Genomic DNA, 19,797 nt, shown 5'->3' with positions numbered 1-19,797 from the left:
AAAAAAACATTGAAAGCTATATTCCAATCATTTGTAAGCCAAGAAAATGATCAAAAAGATGCGTCCATTGAATAATCCAGCTGGCCTCACCACTCTTCTTGGCTTTTTCACTTCTAAGGATCTTTATAACCAGGAAAGGCAGAGCAATACAGGGGTTTCCTTCTTAAGATTTCTTCCTTCCAACTGAAGCAAAAGGGTTCGAGGTCTTGATTATCTTGGCTGATTGTAGAGAGGAAGGTTCTGCGTCCTTCCTAATTTATTTTAAGTTTAGTTTGTTCTTGACGAAGGTTTATGGCTCCATGATCTCTTTTTCAGTGCCACTCCGTCGTGTAACTATCACTCTTTTATTTCCATTTTGGGAGTGATAGTCCTGTGAATTCCCATCTGGAAATGGGACAAAATTTCTAGTGAGGGACAAATGAATAGGAAAAAAGTCAAGGTGAGATTTGCTTTTCCTTTATGAAACTCTCAGCACTACATCATTTAATCTGAACGGTTGTCATAAGTTGTGTATAGTCCCAGCCAAACCATTTTCATTCCAAAAGGAAGTTAAAATGAAATAACCTTAATTGTGTGTTGTGTGTGACTCCACATGATGGAGACTCAGCATCCTTATTGATAGAAAACATGCATCTCCTGCATCAACAAGTGAAGTATATACCATTTTTCTTTAAATTATGCAAGGTTGAGGATTTTTGTTGTCAAATTGCTGGTAGTAACACCTTAACACACTCTTTTCACCTTTTTTTATCTTACACTTAGTTACAATGTGAAAAAAAAGAATCCAGCACTTGAAATGACACCAGAATGAAGAAATAGGAAACTAGACCTGCTGGATTTAATTATTTTGCCTGATCTGTCTGATTTTGTCATGGAGTGTGAATGTCCTGCTTCATTATGCTGATTTTGGGGATTCTTGTAAAACACCAAAAAATTTTCACTTTGAATTGCTGATATTTGCTGTCTGTTTGGATTTAACTTTAGCATAGTTTTAACTATGGGAGAAGGAAATTAATGGATTTGTAACATTCTGAGAACACCTGGGAAGTATTTTCTGTGCCAGCATCTAGTGAGTGGTACCCAAAACACCTTTCCCCCAAAACATTTTAAAAAAAATTACAGTATGTGACCATCAGAGTATTGTGACAAGCGAGCTGTCTTCAGAAATGAATTCAGGATATTCCCCTGGTATGGAAGTTCCTGCCAATCTGGCCTCAAGTTTCCAGACCTGCAGGGATTCTGTCCAACCCTGGATGGTCTGCACTTCAGTCTCCATCACCGAATCCCAGAATGTGAGGGGTTGAAGGGACCTGGAAAGCTCATCCAGTGCAATCCCCCCATGGAGCAGGAACACCCAGATGAGGTTACACAGGAAGGTGTCCAGGCGGGTTGGAATGTCTGCACAGAAGGAGACTCCACAACCCCCCTGGGCAGCCTGGGCCAGGCTCTGCCACCCTCACCAGGAAGAGTTTCTTCTCATATTGAAGTGGAACCTCCTGTGTTCCAGTTTGTACCCATTGCCCCTTGTCCTGTCACTGGTTGTCACCAGAAAAGCCTGGCTCCATCCTCCTGACACTCCCCCTTTCCATATTGATCCCCAGGAATGAGTCCCCCCTCAGTGTCCTCTTGTCCAGCTCCAGAGCCCCAGCTCCCTCAGCCTTTCCTCACACGGGAGATGCTCCACTCCCTGCAGCATCTTGGTGGCTGCGCTGGACTCTCTGCAGCAGTTCCCTGTCCTGCTGGAACTGAGGGGCCACAGCTGGACACAAGATTCCAGGTGTGGTCTCCCCAGGGCAGAGCAGAGGGGCAGGAGAACCTCTCTGACCTACTGACCACCCCCTTCTAACCCACCCCAGGTACCATTGGCTTCCTGGCCACAAGGGCCCCGTGCTGGCTCATGGTCACCCTGCTGTCCCCAGGACCCCCAGCTCCCTTTCCCCTACACTGCTCTCCAGCAGCTCATTCCCCAACTTACACTGGAACGTGGGGTTGTTCCTGCCCAGATTCAAGACTCTACACTTGCCCTAAACATGCCCATCGTGCTGATCCATTCAGCTGAGACGTGGTTTGGATCAAGTGTCACAGAATTCCTAGAATTCACTGGTCGCCTCCTTGAATGCAGCTTAAAAAAATACTGTAAGGAGTCAGGGCTGTGGCTACTGGATGCATCCAGCTCTTCTTAGGAGCTGGGGCTGAGCTCTGAGATGCTTCAGGGGGAGATGGGACACAAGCCCGTGGCTCCGTGCTTCTCACTTGTCATTTAGCATCTTACCAGCTTGAAGGTGAGCTAAGGTCTTGCACTACTTTTTGGTCATTTCAAGGGATTTGGCCCCTCTGTGTGAGGCTTTGGGATTGCCTTTTCTTGGCTCGGAGCCTCCTTTGCCCCGCACGGGAAGCACTGTGCTAGGTGAAGCCAGCATGGGCCTAAATGTCTCCTGTGTTCCCGATAAAGGCCAAAGGTTTGTGGGAAGGAAGCAAATGATCGTGAAATGAATGATCCTGGAATAGTTTTGCCCACAGGGACAGTTTCTTCCTAACCCTTACTTAGGAGCTGGCTTGTGCCTTTGTGTGTGAGGGTTTCTGTCCTTTCCAAATTTCTGGATTTTATTATTATTTAATCCTTACTAATGTAACTCTGGATACTTTAATCCTCTTAAGGAGTTGCTGCTGACTTTGGGCTCAGTCCTGCTCCCTTTTCAAGGAATTTTGCCATTAGACACCTGATGTAGATTGAAACTGATTTTACTGGCAACTCTCTACTTGGCTGTAAAACGTGGTTGTAAAGCTCGTAACTCCTGCGAGGACACGGTTTGAAGGCGGAGTGGCTGGAGTTGTACAGGCAGTGAACTCTGTCTGCAAACTCCATCCTACCTCTGCCAGCCCAGCAGGGAGAAGGAAACCCCTAAAGATGCCAAAGGGTCAGGTCAAAGGAATTGTCCGTGAACCTGCGTGGGGAATATCCCGCTAGCTTAGGAAACCATCCATGTGTTCCTTTCCCTCCAGGTGCCCCTCTGGCTGCTGAAAGGGAGAAGAAGCCTCTCTCCAGAGCTGTCTTTGTGCTGCCCCGGGTGGAATCCACAGAAGCAAGTGAGGGTCCCAGGTTTTGTTTTTTCTCTGTTCTGTTGTAAGGAAGCAAGAGCTGCACTTTGCTTTTCCTGGGGAGGCTGCTCCAGTAGCCTGTGCACTGAATACGGCTCAGGAGGGTGTTTCCCAGGGACACATATCTCAGAAAGTGCCGGCCTTTCCTCTTTCTTTGTATCGGGTGGTTTAGTCGTGTTGGCTTTGGCTTTTCCTGGGGTGTTGGCGTTGCTCATGGTTCTTTCCGTGAGGCCGACATCCCAGGGAAGGTGGTGCCATTCACCAGCCCCAGCGCGCTGCGTTTATCACCAGCAGGACTGGTAAGAACTCCAGCATCCCCAGCAGATTTCCAGGAAACAGTTAAGGAATATGAAAGCATCAGAGCATCTCATGGACTGTCCTGCGATCCACTGGCCGTGGCTGGAGGGATGATGCCGACACCTCATTGTCACATAAGCCTCACTGTGAAAGCCTGGTTGCAGGGAGAAACATCACAGCCTGAAATAGATGACAGATAAATGTATTGCAGCACACTTACCTTTAAGAAATCCAGCTGTTTTCTGCTTTCAGAGATGCTGCTGGGCTTTATGAACTGATTGGGAAGTGGTGTTTCCCAAGGTGAGCCAGGAATGCGGAATTCCTGGAGTTTGGTTCTTTACCATTCTCAAACCTTCTGGTATAAAGGTGCCACGCTGACCATGGAGCAGGACCAGTAGTGCTGGGCAGACTGCCTTCTTATCTTTCTAATTTTGCTGGAACACTGCTGGATTTCAGGAATAATTCATCAGGCTGTTGGAATCTATTTACATTGAGCAGTTTTGCCCTTCCGCATTTGGAGGCTGTCCCTACTGGACAGCTATTTCTGCCGTGCTCTCTAAGAATAGGATCACTTAGTATTCAAGAGTATGTGCAAAGTGCCGAGTTGCTGCGAAAGCTCCTTTATCAAGTGGCTTTTGTGGCTTCTTCCATTTGAAAGGTCAGTATGAGTTCTGGGTCGGGGGAAGAGTGTTCTTCACCTTGGAGAGGTCCTTAAGGAGCTCCCACAGCCCACTGTGTAGAGACCCCATCACTTTGTACCCTTCTGTCAGCATTGCAGGGACGTCATCTGGATGATGGATGTAACCGTTGCCAGTTTGGGTTTCTGTGATGCTGCGCAGAGCTCTTTGAGCCCGGTGGGAACTGGTTTGTACGTAGTTTTTGTGGTCTCGAATTCCTGCACTTCCAAGGGTGGCTTAAGTGATCTGTATTTTTAGCTTGTGATACGGAAATCCTGACATTTCAACACATTTTCAACTGCTATAGTTCCCTTCCTGGGTTTCTAAAACAAAATCCACTGAGGAACTGGAACAAGTGCCCTGAGGAAAGAAGCTGCTTCTTCTGCCTGCTGCTGATGGGCATGTGTTCTCTGCCCTCCCTCTTTCCTGCTAAAATGAAATATGTGCTTTCTTCTCTGCTGAATATTTGAAGCAAAACAACAACAAAAAGATGGAAATATTGAATTTCTGGGAAGGAAGGTGTGCTGGCTGGTCATCCCTCGGGCAGGGTGTTTCAGCAGCTGCGAGTCGCTGCTGAACAGGGACCGCAGGACAGGAGCTGCAGCAGCCCCGGACACGCTCCCCATCGGTCACTGGATGTGCACTTGCAAGCAGAGTGGTCAAAAATGCTTTCGGGTCCCATGGAGTTATTTCTTGGGGTGCTTGAAAAACCTGCCTGTTTGCCATCTCAGTATGTCCATCCTTTCTATCTGAGGAACTGCCTTGTGTCCAGGCTCTTCTTGCCTTTTTTTATAGTAAAATGTGATGCTGTATCTTGATTCACAAGATGAAACGTGGGCTGACTGTAAGGCCATTGCTCCTTAGACCTGTTTCTGGAGTCTCAGCTCCCCTTGGAAAGACTCATGGGCATGAAGAAAAATCGCTATTTGCTGGAGTTTGGGTTTGAACCAGCTGTCTCTGAAGCATTTTGGAACTCTAAATTCACAGCAGTGTATCATGGCGATTGCTCAGCTCGCAGCAAGGATGTGTTGCAGGACTGTTGCCTGAATACTGGTAAGAGACAGCACTGAACCCCTGTGCTAGTTAGTGGGCTAATTAGCATCTTTCCCTGTGTTTTTCCTGAAGTCCTGATAGTGCAGCGTTGGTGTATTTTTGCTGTTTGTGGAGCTGCACTGCACTAATGCCAGCCTGCTGATGGAGAGCAGAGCTGCTGAAGCAGCACTAGTTTGGCTGCGTCTGGTACCATCTCTGCAGAGGTTTGGGGATGGGGAGCAGAGGGATGCCGGGTACCCCTGGGCACTGGGAGGTCCCTGTAGCCCTTCCCGATGAAAGCTGTGTTGTTATTACATGCACTGGGTATAGTGCCCCAGCTGGAGAGCAGGTTTCTTGCTAAGAAAGCTGTGCCTGCTGGGAACAGCACTGGAAATATTGGGCGGCTGTCGGCAACGAAGCTTTAAAGGGTGAGAAGGAAGACGTCTGGCACTCGGGCACAGCCCTGGAAGAGCGACGGTTGTTCAGAAAGGGCAAAGCTTCGCTACACATCGGCAACCTCCTGATACTTTCTGAATTGGCTGCAAAGCTCCTCGTCTCTCAGACCTGGCACCATTTGCTGGGCGTTATCTCCTTTAAAGAGTCGAGGAAGAGATTAGTGCCAACACCAGCTGGGACACATTCTTGCTTCTCCTAACAACTTGTTTCGCTATCATCTGCAGAGGTCATTCTTCCTTAAGGAAAGCAATCCCCTAACAAAACAAGCAAACCCCTCTTCTCTAGGGGTGTGCTGTTACACTTTTTATCGTGTTTTCATTTCCCCACGCTGCCTGGGGAAGGCAGTGGCCATACCCAACATGTGCTACTCAAGTCTCTGCTGGTGACAGCAAAATCCCCCCAATCTTTCTTAAGTTACAGACAGAGAGCCATGTTTGAGTCTGTGCAATCGTCTGCCTCTAGCATTTAGTTTTATTCTGCTCTAACAACTTCATTTATTGAACACTTTTCTTCCAAACTAAGGCCATAATAGTTTTCTTCCTCCAAATGGAGGTCTTGAAAGTGCTTGGTGCTTGGTATTCCTTTGAAGAATTAGTCTTTGGTTCATCTACCACATGGCTCATTACACTTCAAAAAGGAGGTTGGCTTCTTGTCTTGTAGGCCCAGCAATGTGGGACTGATAGCTGATGACACGTTATGCATTTTCTCTGCTAATAACTGACTGGATTTTATTTGCAAGAAACATACAAGTATTCCCCGACCATCATTACATTGTCTTTGTTGTCACAAAAGGTCCAGGGCAGATTGAGACCCTCAGCGCTGTTGTATGACTGCAACCCACCAGTGCTTTTAGCACTTGAATTTTCTCACAGACGTGTTTTCCTTCTCCTCCTGCTCTCCCTTCAGCACTGCACCGTCTGGAGCAGCCAACCCTTTTCATCTCAGTATAGATGCCCAGGGTCTGTCTCACTTGTTCAGCCTAAACTTTTAAAAATCCTTTAGCTCTAGCTTAGCATTGCTGGGCTCTGATTAAGATACAAATATATTTTGGTAGCAGAGGTCAAGTTCCAGTGCCCAGCTGTTTAACACCTTTGATATTTGGCATATTTCTCTTCTGGATCAGCATAGCTTCTACTTTCATTCAGAATAAAGGGCAGAAAGTGATTCTACATTTAGTGTTGAAACCCCACGTGCTGGTGGACTGCAGCAGCGAGCCCAAGTGAGCAATTAGGTTGTACCAACGTATACTAGCTTAAAAGGTTTATTTATTTTAAAAACAAAATAGCTGAGAAGTAGAATAAAAGCGTACTTAACGTGCATACTCTAGTGTGTTTGAACATGGTGTGAAAGAAGTAAAAAACATAGAATCGTAGAATCGTTTTGGTTGCAAGAGACCCTCAGGATCATCGAGTCCAACCATAACCCACCCCTGGCACTGCCCCATGTCCTGAGAACCTCATGTCCGTCTGTCCAACCCTCCAGGGATGGTGACTCCAGCACTGCCCTGGGCAGCCTGTTCCAATGCCCAACAGCCCTTTGGGGAAGAAATTGTTCCCCAGATCCAACCTCAACCTCCCCTGGCGCAACTTGAGGCCGTTTCCTCTCGTCCTGTCACTTGTTACTCAGAAGAGACCAATGCCCTCCATGCTCCAACCTCCTTTCAGGTAGTTGTAGAGAGCGAGAAAGTCTTTATATATAAATATATCTATTGAAGATATAGATATATTTATATATAAATATGTAGGTCTTTACATATAAATAAGGCTTTAAGTTTGCTAATCATATAGATACATGAATACAAACACCGAGCTACCCCCGCTGAGGTTCTGAGCAGCTGCCTGGCGGTGCAGCCGCGGTAGCTGCTGCGTACACTCTGTGTGCTCCTGTGGTGGGTAAAACACATCAGTTTCTAGATCCTTTGTGGCTACACAAACTGATGTGTTTCACTTTGCAGTGGGCTGGTAGCACACAGCCCATCAGTGACATGGTGTGAGCTGTGGGGTGTCCTGTGCAGGGACAGGAGTTGGACTCGATGATCATTGTGGGTCCCTTCCAGCTCAGGACGTTCTGTGATTCCGTGTGCTCGGCTGACAAGTACAAGGCTGCCGGTTGCAGCGGGGTGAGTGCTTCCGGTGTCAGTGTGCACCCCGAGGCGGGTGGCAGACATCAGAGGCTGGAAAGACCCCACCATGTTGACAAGTGAAATTTTCCTCCTCCCCTGATGGGACAGCTGAACCACAGATATTCACTGTCCCTGGTCAGACCAAAACGAATTCATAAGCATCTTGAGCTTTGTTGCTTCTGTCTTCCCCATGCAGCTGTGGTGATGGGGTCGGCTGGTGCTGGGATGAAGAGAGGGGGTTGAGGGTACAACCATATGGATATTTTGTACTTAGACTTCAGTAAGGCCTTTGACACCATATCCCACAGCATCTCCCAGGGAAGCTGCAGCTCATGGCCTGGATGGTGTATCTGCGATGGATAAAGAACTGGCTGGAGGGCCGGGCCCAGAGTTGTGGTGATTGGAGCCAAATCCAGTTGTTGGCCGGTCATGGGTGGTGTCCTCAGGGCTCAGTATTGTGGCCAGTTCTGTTTAATCTCTTTATTAGTGGTCTGGATGAGGGGATCGAGGGCACCCTCAGTAAGTCTGCAGATGACATAAGTTGGGTGGGAGTGTTGATGTGCTGGAGGGTGGGAAGGCCATACAGAGGGGTCTGGACCGGCTGGATCGCTGGGCTGAGGCCAGTTGTCTGAGGTTCAACAAGGCCAAGTACTGGGTCCTGCACCTGGGTCACAACAACCCCAGGTAGCTCTACAGGCTCATGGAAGAGCAGCTGGAAAGCTGCCTGGCAGAAAGGGATCTGGGGGTGTTGATTGACAGTGGCTGAACATGAGCCAGTGTGTGCCCAGGTGGCCAAAAAGGCCAACGCGTCCTGGCTTGTATCAGGAATAGTGTGGCCAGCAGGACTAGGGAAGCGATTTTTCCCCTGTGTTGGGCACTGGGGAGGCCAAACTGAATCCTGGGGTCAGTTTTGAGCCCCTCACACGAAGAAAGCCCTTGAGGTGCTGGAGCGGATGGAGAGAAGGGAACGGAGCTGGTGAGGGGCTGGAGCACAAGTGTGATGGGAGCGGCTGAGGGACCTGGGGGGTTCAGCTGGAGAACAGGAGCTGAGGGGAGACCTTCTGATCTCTGAACTGCCTGAAAGGAGCTTGGAGCCAGGGGGGGTCGGGCTCTGCTCCCCAGGAACAAGCGCCAGGAGCAGAGGAAACGGCCTCAAGTTGCGCCAGGGGAGGTTTGGATTGGATATTAGAAAAAATTCTTACTGGAAAGGGCTGTGGGGCATTGGAATAGGCTGCCCAGGGCAGTGGTGGATTCATGATCCCTGGAGGGGTTTAAAAGGTGTTTAGATGAAGTTTAGGGACATGGGGTAGTGCTGGAGTTGGGTTATGGTTGGACTCGATGATCCTGGGGGTCTCTTCCAACTGAGATGACTCTACGATTCTGTATGAAACCAGGCCCCGTCAGTGCTCCGTTCACTGAACACCTTACTGTCCTGTGTGCTTTGGATTGCTGATTCTCTTTGGTTTTGTTAGAACATGCCCATATGGGATCTGGGGTGCGGTTGGTGATCACTGCGCAGCCGCAGTGAGAACCGGGTGTGGATCCGCGTGTAGGCACATCCAGCCCAGGCTGTAGTCAGCGTGTTAAGTTCAACAGCTCATCCTTGACTCTGGGATTGGTTCTACTGGTTTGTCCCATCCCACCCAGTACTTCCAAAGGAGATTTCAGCAGGGCCTGCTGCTCTGTATCTTCATTGCTGTGGGGTCTGTGGAGGCTGTGCCGTAGAGATTTGTCTACATGCCGCAGAGATCTGACAGAGCACGTGGGGCGGGTGTAACCGCGTGGGGTGTCTGATGGAGCAGTGTTGTCTGCAGTGCTTGCCGTTTACCTCCAAGTTTCTAAAGTGGCCTGTTTTCTTCTTCCTACAGACAATTTTAGGTACACGTGTGACATTTGTGGGAAAAAATATAAATATTATAGCTGCTTCCAAGAACACAGAGACCTACATGCCGTGGATGGTGAGTACTGTTTTTGACACTCAGACACCCAAGCTAGAATGAGAAGTTGTTGGGGAAGGCAAACTGTGGTTCTTGCGGCCAGGACATGGCACAGCACGGCTCACTGGGCTCCGGCAGCGGAGCCACGGCCCACAGGCTCTGCAGGAAGAGATTCACTGCGCTCGATTGTCTGTGTGTGCATCAAAATAACACGGTCTGCGGGGATCTGTGGTCCTTGCACTCCTTCTGTATTAAGGTTCATGGTTAGGATGGATGTGCTAGAACGGAGCGTCTGAAGGTAAATTGTGAGTCTGGCTGCTCACTGAGTGAGAGTTGTTTGCCTTTTGGTTCTCGACTTTACAGGTTTGTTCCCAACGTGCTCCTTGGTGAGAAACCACATTTCAGAGTTGAGAGATGTTTTGTTCTTGTTAATCACTGTGGTAGTGAACCGATGCGGTTGTCAGTGGACTTCACAGGCCAATTGTTCCTCTGTGAATGTAGATGTGGCCGAGGCTGGTGACACTCAGGCAGAAGCAGACACCTCCTTCTTAATTCTATACTGGGGGAGATAGAAGCAACAAGCTACTGTCTTTGGCTTGCCCCTTACTTACTGGGCATCTAAAGCTCACAGATACATCTAATACTCCAGGCCCTCACTCTGTGTGCTCCAAATCTGCTGGGACTGCTCCTCACTTGCCCAAGGACAGAGCCCTGGCAGAGTTTTAGAAAGAGGCTGCTTGGAAAGCAGAAGGTTTTGAATAGCTGAACTGTCTCAAAATAGCAAGTGGTTTTTCACAATATGTGGTGTCTAGAAAAATTGCTGGTTTCAACTGAAAGGTGCGGACATCTGAACGTGCTCTAAGAACGGCTCCCGCAGCGCAGCGCGGCAAGTCCCGTGGGGGCCAGAATTCAATTACGGGGACTGAAAGTCACCATGAGATGGACCTGTCTGCTTCTGTCAGAAATGTGTCCCCATAGCCGTGGTGCAGGGAGCTCTGTCCAGGGTTATGAGAGGGCTTTGGAAACGGCTTCCACTTGGGTCTTGCACAAACACTCAGTCTCTCTGAGGGGCTGGTCAAGTTTTAGCAGGAACAAATGTAAGGCAGCTGTGTCTGAGCTTCACCTGGGGCTGTGTCAGTGTCAGAACAAAGGCCTTGAGAATCTGCGTACGTTAGGGCTGGGCACGCTGGAGTAGTTGTGTGTGGATGCTGGGAAGAGGAGGGACTGGGGCACAAAGCCTGGTCTATTCTGTGGGGCTGAAATAAGCTGAAGCCGTGTGTGAAATGCAGGAGGAAAACAAGGCCGTTGAAGAGGATTTAATTTCTGTTTTGTTTCTTCCCCTCCTTCTTCTATTCTGTGTTAGTTTTTAGTGTGGAAGGGGCCCCAGAAAACCGGGCAGGTAAGCCGAGATCCTTCGTGTGCTTTATTTCACCAATCTTTTCAAGCATTCAGTAGTTCAGACACAGCAGGTCCGATTCTGCCCTTGTAAGAGTCAGTTTTGTCCCTGATGGCAGCGGGACAGGGAGCATCCTCCCTCCCTCAGTGTCTACAGCAAGTAGATTGATGCCCAGCCCTAGTAGATACCAGGCTTTTGTTGTCCACACAATTGATCAGGCTTCTGAAAATCAAAGAAGCAGGTGTTTCATGTCCTTGGTGATGTAGTGAATTGCTCAAGGCATCAATTAAATGATTTTCTCAAAAGGGTTGGGTTCTGATTTGTTGCTAGCTGTGCTGTTAGATGGGAGAAGGTCACTGCTCTGTGTTTGTGAGCTGACTTGCTTGCAGACTGCGTTACCGTGCCCGCTTTCAGACAGCGTGACATCATTAGACAGGAGATGCACTGGAAAATAATCAGGCTTTGCAATGTGTTTGTTCAGTCTTTCTCTGTTTTTTTTTAACCATTATATACCTACAAGGCATGTTACTGGGCTGGAAGTGGGGGTGATCCTGGGGCAGCTGAGGAAGGGGAGGGCCAAGTCAGACAGGGGGGTGATTTGGTTTGTAATTCCTGTCTTGAAATCTTGTTACAGATGGAAATGTCATTACAGGTGCAGGAGCATTCAGTGCCCGTGCAGCTGTAGAAGGAAAACCTGAGGCTGTTGTCATCCCTCTTGCTGGTTCTGTTCTCTTGCAGACCCCTATGACCAGGCTGTCATAGCAGCAGATGAAGTGAAGGAGGAGGAGCCGGAACCCTTCCAGAAGATTGGTCCAAGTATGAGACATTATACAGCTTAAAATGTGACAGAGAAAGCATGAGGGTGTAAAATCTGGCATTAGCTGGGGTACCTCTGGGAAAATCAGAAAGGACTGTGTTACACAGAGGTGTTGGGACCTTATGGGTGCTGAAAGATGTCTGTAGGTTCAGATGAACACCAAACACCAACAGCCCTGGCCAGAAGACATGCAGCTTTGTGGTGGTTTCTGCTCAGGAGCTCTGCAGAGAGAAGGGGCAGGAGGGGCAGGAGAAAAGCAAGTTGGTAGCGATTAGGGAGGGTCTTCAGGTGTACTGACAGATGGCAGGCGATTGCATTCACACTGCCTCTGCGGTGGGTTCATCAAACTGAAACAAAGACCAGACTTTGCCAAAACGTTTCTCTGAATTCTGCATTTTGGAAACAATTGATTAACCCTGGATTTTCCTTTGGCTTGCACCTTGCTGTCGGTTCTGTACTTCCCAGCACTGGCAGGAATAGGAGGTGTCTGTATGTAGTTACACTGCTTCATTATTTCAAGTACCCCCAAAGCAGGAATTACCACAGTTGTTGCAGAAAAGTCCCTCCTCCTGCAAGAGAAATCTACAATCCCAATATGAAAGTTCTGTAATTAAGACTTTAACTTGACAACTTGTTTCCTGTTGTCCACAACATCACAGACTGTCTGTAATCAGCAGACAAAACTGTGTCATCTGTCACATAGACTTGAGAAATGGATTCTCTCCTTTGTTTTGTACACTTAAGTGCTGTAGTCTTGGGATCATCTCCTGTAGCTTGTTCAGTTCTACTGGACTTTTAATGTGTGGTCCGTCCCTCTGGATACTGTTTGATCTGTTGGGAAAAAGGATGTGTGAACTACAGCACAGGGAAGTTCAAGTGCATGAGGAACAGGCTCTAGTTTCTGTCAGCTGGCCAGTTTCTGTGTAAAAAGTCAGGAAGCCAGTGATGGTGTGAGAGGGTGCTGCTCCCTTCTCATCTTTGCCTTTGTTTCATCTTCACAGAAACTGGCAATTACACCTGTGAATTCTGCGGCAAGCAGTACAAATACTACACTCCCTACCAAGAACACGTGGCGCTGCACGCACCCATCAGTGAGTATCCTGCTGGAGATCCGGTCCCTCGCAGACTGTGATTTACTCTGGTTAAACGTGAGGGTCGCGGGAGAATCGTCCTTGTGGATCCTTCCACGGGACCTGTGGGACGGCAGGTGGCGGGACATAGATCTTGTGCTGAGCACTGCAAAGCCGAGCTGGAATCTCCTCTCAGAGGGACACTTATTGTCAGGTCTATAATGCCACTCAACTTCTACCAAGGTCCACAAAATTCTACGTATTTCCCTTTGGGGTTTGATACTTTATTTTGTTGTTTAACTGAAGTGATGCACAAAATTTTTGGACTCCCCTAAATAAGAAGGGAACATCCATGCTAGGGAAGAAGCATCTTTCTTATGAGCTTCTGAGAAATTATTCAAGACAGTGAGTTAAAACTACTTTTCAAAATCATGTAAATTACCGTGGCAGCTTGCTACTAAATCACAGGCAATAAACTGTTGCAGGGAGCTTGGGAAAAGGCAGTTCTGAGCATACTACGTGACACTAGGATCCACACTCTGGAGGGACACTACGATCTGCACTCCCCAGACAAAGGGCAGGTTTTAATGAGCAATTAAATGTAATTCAGTGCAAAATTCTTAATTCAGAGAAATTCTTAACTACATGCTGGTTTTGAATGCTTTAAAAGTATGCAGAAAAGTTCCTTACACCTAAACTTAATGCTTCTTTCGCAGCATTGCTCTGTGCTTTATTGCAGTTTCAGTGCTGTGAGCCAGCATGGCTGCTCTTTGCCCATGTCTGTCCGGCTCCAGCGTTTTGGCTGATGAGGATGGACCAGCTGAGCTCGTTATCATTAGCTTAGTGGGTTCGTTTGTCAGCTCATCCGCAGCCAGCAGAGGGAGCGAATGCTCCTTCTGCACCAGGTTCAGCTTCACTTAGGTTTTTAAGTTACTATCATAAAGCAGCTTTGATTTCAGGCATGTATAGAAATAAGCTGGAAACATAGTCCACCAGACTATCACTTTTAAGGTGGGTGAAGGCTTGGTGGCTCTTGACAACTCCCATGCAGGTTCTCTGAAGCGTGGGATGGACCAGGATCATGGTGTAAGGCATAAAATACGTCTACCACCATCACCACAAAGCTGGTGTTACCTCCCACCTGCCCAAGGGGAATAACCCAGTGCTTATGATGGCACATATAACAGTTATTCCTAAACACCCCTGCACCCCCAAACTCCACCTCTTAATTCAGGTGTTGGTGGTGATCAGCAGTAGGTCAATCTCCTAATACATGATAGATTAATAATAACAGATGGGGCCGCAGACACCAGGGCTTTGGTGTCTGCTCCATCCCTGTACGGACAGTGAAGGAGCAGCATGCTATAAACACTGCATGTCGAATCTCCAGGACATCCCATTCCAAGGGGCTGTATCACTATGATATCTCCCCATCCTCCCAACCAGCTGCAGCTGCTGGTTCCAGCCCAGACTCTCCAGCATAAAAGCAAACGACGACTGTTCTTGCCTGAGAGGCGTTGCCTGCAGTGGGCCCTGCAGGTCTGGCTGCAGGTACGGAAGGTCCACGCAGGTGCTGCCCTTCTCCCCGTGCAGGGGGCAGCTGCGGGCTCCTCATGCCCCATTTTGCCTACCAGAAGCCAGTTTTGGAGGAGAAACGCACTCTTTTGAACACTGGGCTCGAAGCCATTCTTGTGCCATGGTTTCTGCAGTAATCTTTTGTGAAAGCAGAAGCAGCTGCCCCTGCTGCGGACTAGACCAGCAGTCACTGCAATGTGCAGATACCGTCATTTCAGCAAATATCTTTAACTATGCAGACACTTCAGATCAGGATAATATTTCCATAAGGTTTAACCCTCTCCTCATAAACTTTTATTTTTCCTTTTTTTTATTTAACCTTTTTTTTTTTCCCTCCCCTAGCTCCAACAGTCAATAAGATTTATGATTTAGAGTGACAAACCACTAAACCTGATGAACATACAGGAGAGGGCATGATTAGCTCCCAAGACAGCCTGGCCAGTACATCCTCCCACCTTTCTACAGCTCTAACTCTTCCTACAAACCAAGGTCCTGTGAGGCAGCTGTACACACATGACTTTGGAAAAGCACAACTGGCTTTTCTCAGCCCTAACAGTCAAGTAAAGCCCCGACTGTGTCTTTCTGCTGGTCTTGTTCTTGTGGTTATAAGGCAAATGCTGAAAAATTAGCCATTGAGGCGGTGGGTAAGGAAAACACTTCAGCATTTCCATTCAGCTTTCTGGGTCTCTCTGTTTGAGTGCAAATTTCCCTTCCGGAGCCTGTCTTTCTGGTTTTCGGTGATAATGGATAAAAAATGATTGAAAATGGGCTAAAACAAGGACTTGTTATCCTGCAGGGACAATAGGACCTTGCAGGATAATTTGTGGTCAGTGCTGCTGGGGAGCTGCTGTGTGGAAAAGAGCTCTGCTGCGGGGTTCCCTGGAATTGTTAATGCCAAATGTCTCCTGCGAAAGTTCCTTTCTTTAGTGAGGAGTAGGAACTTTTTAATATGCTTAGAACTGGGCCATTACTCTTTTAAAATACATATTCTTATGCTGCTCCTGTCGGCCTATTCACTCTTTCTAAGAAGGGTGTCAGAGGCTGTTTCCAAAAAAAGTGGCTTGTAGGCACATTTATTGTCCCAGTTTTAGAAACATCTCTGAACGGAGGTGGAGATGGGGAGGGCTCCGAGGTTTCTTTCTGTCTTCCTTGGTCTGCTCTGTAAGGTGGAACTGATTTAACCCATTTGCAGGTGACTGGGCTGTTGTGATTGCTCTTAGGTGATGTGTTTACAGTGCAGAGAAGACCTGGTGTGTTTGGAACGTGGGCTGGCTCATAAAGCCACCGAGAGTGGGTTCTGGCTGGGTAAGTCCCAGCTCCAGAGTGTGCACTCACTGCATCCCCTTCTGCAACTGCAGATGAGGCCACAGACTCCCTGGTCATGGAAGGAGGTGGTGAGAGCACTAAAGTCTGCACAGCTATCCATGTCCATTGCTTCTGAGATGAAAATCTAAAGTGGGGTCGGGGCCCTGAGTGCACTAATAGGTCCTCATGGCCCTGACCAACCTCATGTGCAGCCTACATGCACCTTCCAGCTCCCTGTTTCAGCTCAGCTCTGGATCTTCAGTCCCGACCTGAGCTACACTGCAGGATGTTGGTCACTTGTAGACATGCCCATGCCTGGCCGTGGATCCCACTGGTCTGTACCCAATACACAGCCTGACTTCCCAGCTTGCTGTCGACCCTGTGTCATCACTTTGGAGCTCCCTGAGAATTGCTGGTTTGTGTCTGACCCTGGTTGTCCTCACCAGACCTGATCCTGTCGCTGAGCTCTGGATTGACTCTCTAACTTGACCGTGGACCTCTCATTGCCATGAACTTCCTGCTGATCTGGACTCTAGGCTGAACCTGGCTGTGATCTCTGGTCCTGCCTTGCTCAGCTCTCTCGGGGGCTGTGGGATGGGCCCTGCCCTGCCAGCCCCATCATCCTGCTTGGCAGGACAGACAGACCTACATCCACCCTGACAGCCGAGGTGCTCAAGGAGGTTCATCAGGCCCCTCTGCTTCCTAATCATGAAGGACACTGGGTACAGTTTGTTTCTCTAAAGTGGTTAGATGCAGTGTTTCTTAAAGGCAGGTGCCATCGTGGCTTTTTCTCTTAGGGAAAGGGATCCTCGTCTGGTTTCCACACAGGTCCTGTCTACCTGAGGAAGAAGCAGACCCAGATTCCAGTCAGGTGGTGTCTTTGCTTCCTCCATCTCAGCGAGTGACATCTGTGAGTTCAGATCTTTTTCCCGCTCTCCAGTCCCATAGTGCATTAGCAACAGGCTCCACTGGCAATAATTGTGTGTATAAAGAAGCACATTGAGAATTTGATAGATCTGAGCACAGGGTTTTTCCTGTGGAGAGACCTGTGTCCAATAGCAGAGGTTTCCTCTCAGCATATTGAATTTTAGGCCATTGTTAAGGAGTCACTCTTATCATATTCATTAACGATAGGTTTTTCTCCAGTGGTGATGATACAATTCCATCTGAACCATCCCAATGTTCCTTACCCATCCTGACAAGATCCTCCTGAAAGAAATGTGATACACAAATTATTAGCCAGAATTTTTACCTGGGAAAAGTGAAGTTACTGACAATCCGATCTCTGTGCTGGTGCTGCATCATGGTGGTGTGTGGATTTTTGTAGCTTTTGAGGAGTCACAATGAAACCTCTGCCAGATTTTCTCCTCCGCTCTCTTGCCATTGACGGAGCGTGCAGGTCTTACCAGAGGCAGGAACACCAGGAGGGACCACTGTGACCTCTGGGCTGACCGGAGTAACGCATGCTGTAAGATTGCCTTGATTAAATACTCATGTACATGTTGCAGAGAGACATCTAATCTTGCTGTTAAGAGTGATAGAAAATACATCAGCCTCTTAAGGTAATTATTTTGATGAATTATTACCCTTACTAAGTTAAGACTAACAATATCCAGCTGTAGCTTTGAGACAGTGGATCCTATTTATAACTTTGCCCGCAAGATGAAGGAGGACTAAGTTAACAAATTCCTGTCCTTGCTAGACCTTTCTCTAGTCTACTGTTGAGTCACTTCCCAGTGACCAACCTCCTAGTTAATCCGAAGGAGTGACTTGATGTTTCTGTGTAAGGTTTACTGCTTTTCATTTATCCTTTTGCCTTCTCATCTGAAGATTCTCAAGTCTGCTAACAGCCTTCGTGAGGGGCACACACCAGCACTGGGTCCAGTGAAGGAACTTCAAGTTAACGTTGTCCTCCCAGTCCCCTTTGGGGGTGCCCTGATTGCAAACCACACAGCACCTCCAGTCATTTTAACTCCATCATTGCCCCTGGAGCTCCTCGACAGCCATCGTGAGCGAGCACGGCCAGGAACAAGCTCTTGGAGTCCCCCATCTGTTAAGTATCACCTGTATCATCTGTGCTCAGCGTATCACGCTGTGCTCAGTTCACCAGGTGACTGGAGATCATTCAGTGGGACTTACCCTCCACGTTACTCCTCTCCTGCCTTCTCCAGTACATCAGCCTCAACTGGGGTGTATCTCAGATGCTTTCCGAGAAACTTTTAGAAACTTCATAGCAGCAGTTACGGAATCATCTGTCCACAGTGCTGTCTCCAGCTTGCTGTTTAGCTGCAGATATTGAGGCAGGAGATTTTTGTAACCACTCAGCAACTCGGTATTTTCATTTTTGAAAAATATCTTGAACTTGGCCTTTTCATCAGCCTGAGGCAGTGAGTTCCATGGTGAAGGTGACTCTTCAGGAGCAGAACAGAGGAGCTACGTGATCCTCTCTGCCTGTTTCACATGTCTTCAGGGAGACTTTGTCATCTGGTGAACTAAAGACTAAAACCTTTTTTACAATGAATTATTAGCATCCTCCAGACTGCCAGAACTAATGTCTGTCTTGTCTCACTGGCTCAAAGTCTCTGCCTAAGCTCAGATGGAGCAACCTTCTCTCTGCACCTGAATTTGGAGACTTAGGATTTGTTGAAGTTGCAGGGGAAAAGAAGCAATTTTGGAGGTCTTCATAGCATTGAGACTTTTTTCTTGACAGAGAGCAGTATCTGGACTGCAGAGGATTCGTGATGATGATAGTTCCATGATAGTTTCTGACACTGAATAGTTGGCTGGTTGCTGCTTCTCTTGGTGTAGATGGGGAATAAAGCAGCAACTGGTGGGAATGGGCCTTGTGGGAAACTGTGTAAGACATAAGCGGAGAATTGTCATATCTGACTACATTTTTGCTGGCTGTTTGGCAGCGACTGGAGGAGGATGATCCATGGGGACTGAAGGGAAGCATAGGGAGCAAAAGCACGGCTCCTGCCTATTCAGCTGGCCAGAGACCAAGCAGAGGAAAAGTATCTTGACCTAAACTGTGAGAAAACCTCGTGCAGAGTCTCCTGCAGAAATACAGTAATATTTGCAGGAAACATCATCTTGGATCATCTTGGATCTGTGTCACAGATCAAAAGAAGCAAAAAACTTGTTTCCTTTGAGTTCAGGCCATTTGGAATGCACACGTCCTCACTCTCCAGTGCTGCTGACAGGGAAAGATTTGAGGTGTATTTTGTCCTGTGGAATTTTGGAAATGAGTGTCCGGTCTCAGCCTTGGGTGACATTTCTCCTGGCCTGTTCCAGAGGCAGGTTGTGGTGCTGCCGTGACAGCCCGTGGTGGAGAACTGCTCAGAGGGGTGAGGGTTCCTGAGTTACGCTGTGTAGGATGAACAGGTGCTAGTGGTACCATCCAGCATCCGGCACACTAACGTATCACCCTGTGGAAATTACTGTCAGTGAGCTTGGGCTGTGATTTATATGAACCTTATTTCTTACCAGTTCTTCATGGCAAATGGTTGGGGCGGGACTTGGGCTTCAGGAGTCATATCCAAATTTCCATGGAAGAAGCCACTGAGGAATGAAGGGGGTTGTTAGGTTGTTTCTCCACTTCTGTAATTGTTTTTTAATCCATGTGGCCTAGACAGAGGGCTGTCCTCCCGAAGGTTTTTCATATGACTTTTGGCATTGAAAATTCCTGGTGAACCTCCCTGTGCATCGCAGAGACCAAAATGTAGATACATTCCAAGAGCATGTCCCAGTAGTACTCAGAATTTCTCCACGTGTCACCAGTAGGAGATGGCAGCTAAAAGACCTTTCCTGACTTGCAGGATGAGAACTCTGCCTCCTAATTCCCTTCCATTACCAATAGCACCCTTTTTATTTGGTTAACGAGACTAGGAGGATAGCTGGAGATCTCCAGGATTTATGCAAGACTCAAGTAACAAAGATGTAAACTTCTCCCTGTTCAGAGCTCTGAGTATCACATTAGAAACCTGCTTTCAAAATCCAAACTCTTAGATACAT

At 47.9% G+C, this 19,797-nt stretch overlaps 1 protein-coding gene across 6 annotated transcripts in view; it reads left to right on the top strand.

Annotated features, from left to right (window-relative positions):
- The window catches only part of ZNF618 (zinc finger protein 618), a 163,024-nt gene that overhangs the window by 108,946 nt on the left and 34,281 nt on the right, over positions 1-19,797 (top strand). For 3 of the 6 annotated variants that reach the window (XM_082067501.1, XM_082067500.1, XM_082067498.1), the window contains 4 exons: positions 9,552-9,641; positions 10,984-11,019; positions 11,755-11,832; positions 12,835-12,924. In XM_082067501.1, the coding sequence (XP_081923627.1) occupies positions 9,552-9,641; positions 10,984-11,019; positions 11,755-11,832; positions 12,835-12,924 (294 nt within the window). Of the gene's footprint in view, positions 1-3,003; positions 3,088-9,551; positions 9,642-10,983; positions 11,020-11,754; positions 11,833-12,834; positions 12,925-19,797 lie in introns of all 6 variants that reach the window. The other 3 variants (XM_082067499.1, XM_082067497.1, XM_082067496.1) reach the window with 2 other exon arrangements.

The sequence above is a fragment of the Streptopelia decaocto genome (assembly GCF_964273445.1).
Source record: "Streptopelia decaocto genome assembly, chromosome: 17".
Classification (NCBI taxonomy): Eukaryota; Metazoa; Chordata; class Aves; order Columbiformes; family Columbidae; genus Streptopelia; species Streptopelia decaocto.
Note: the sequence above shows the minus strand (reverse complement) of the source record. Positions and strands in the feature narration are given on the sequence as shown.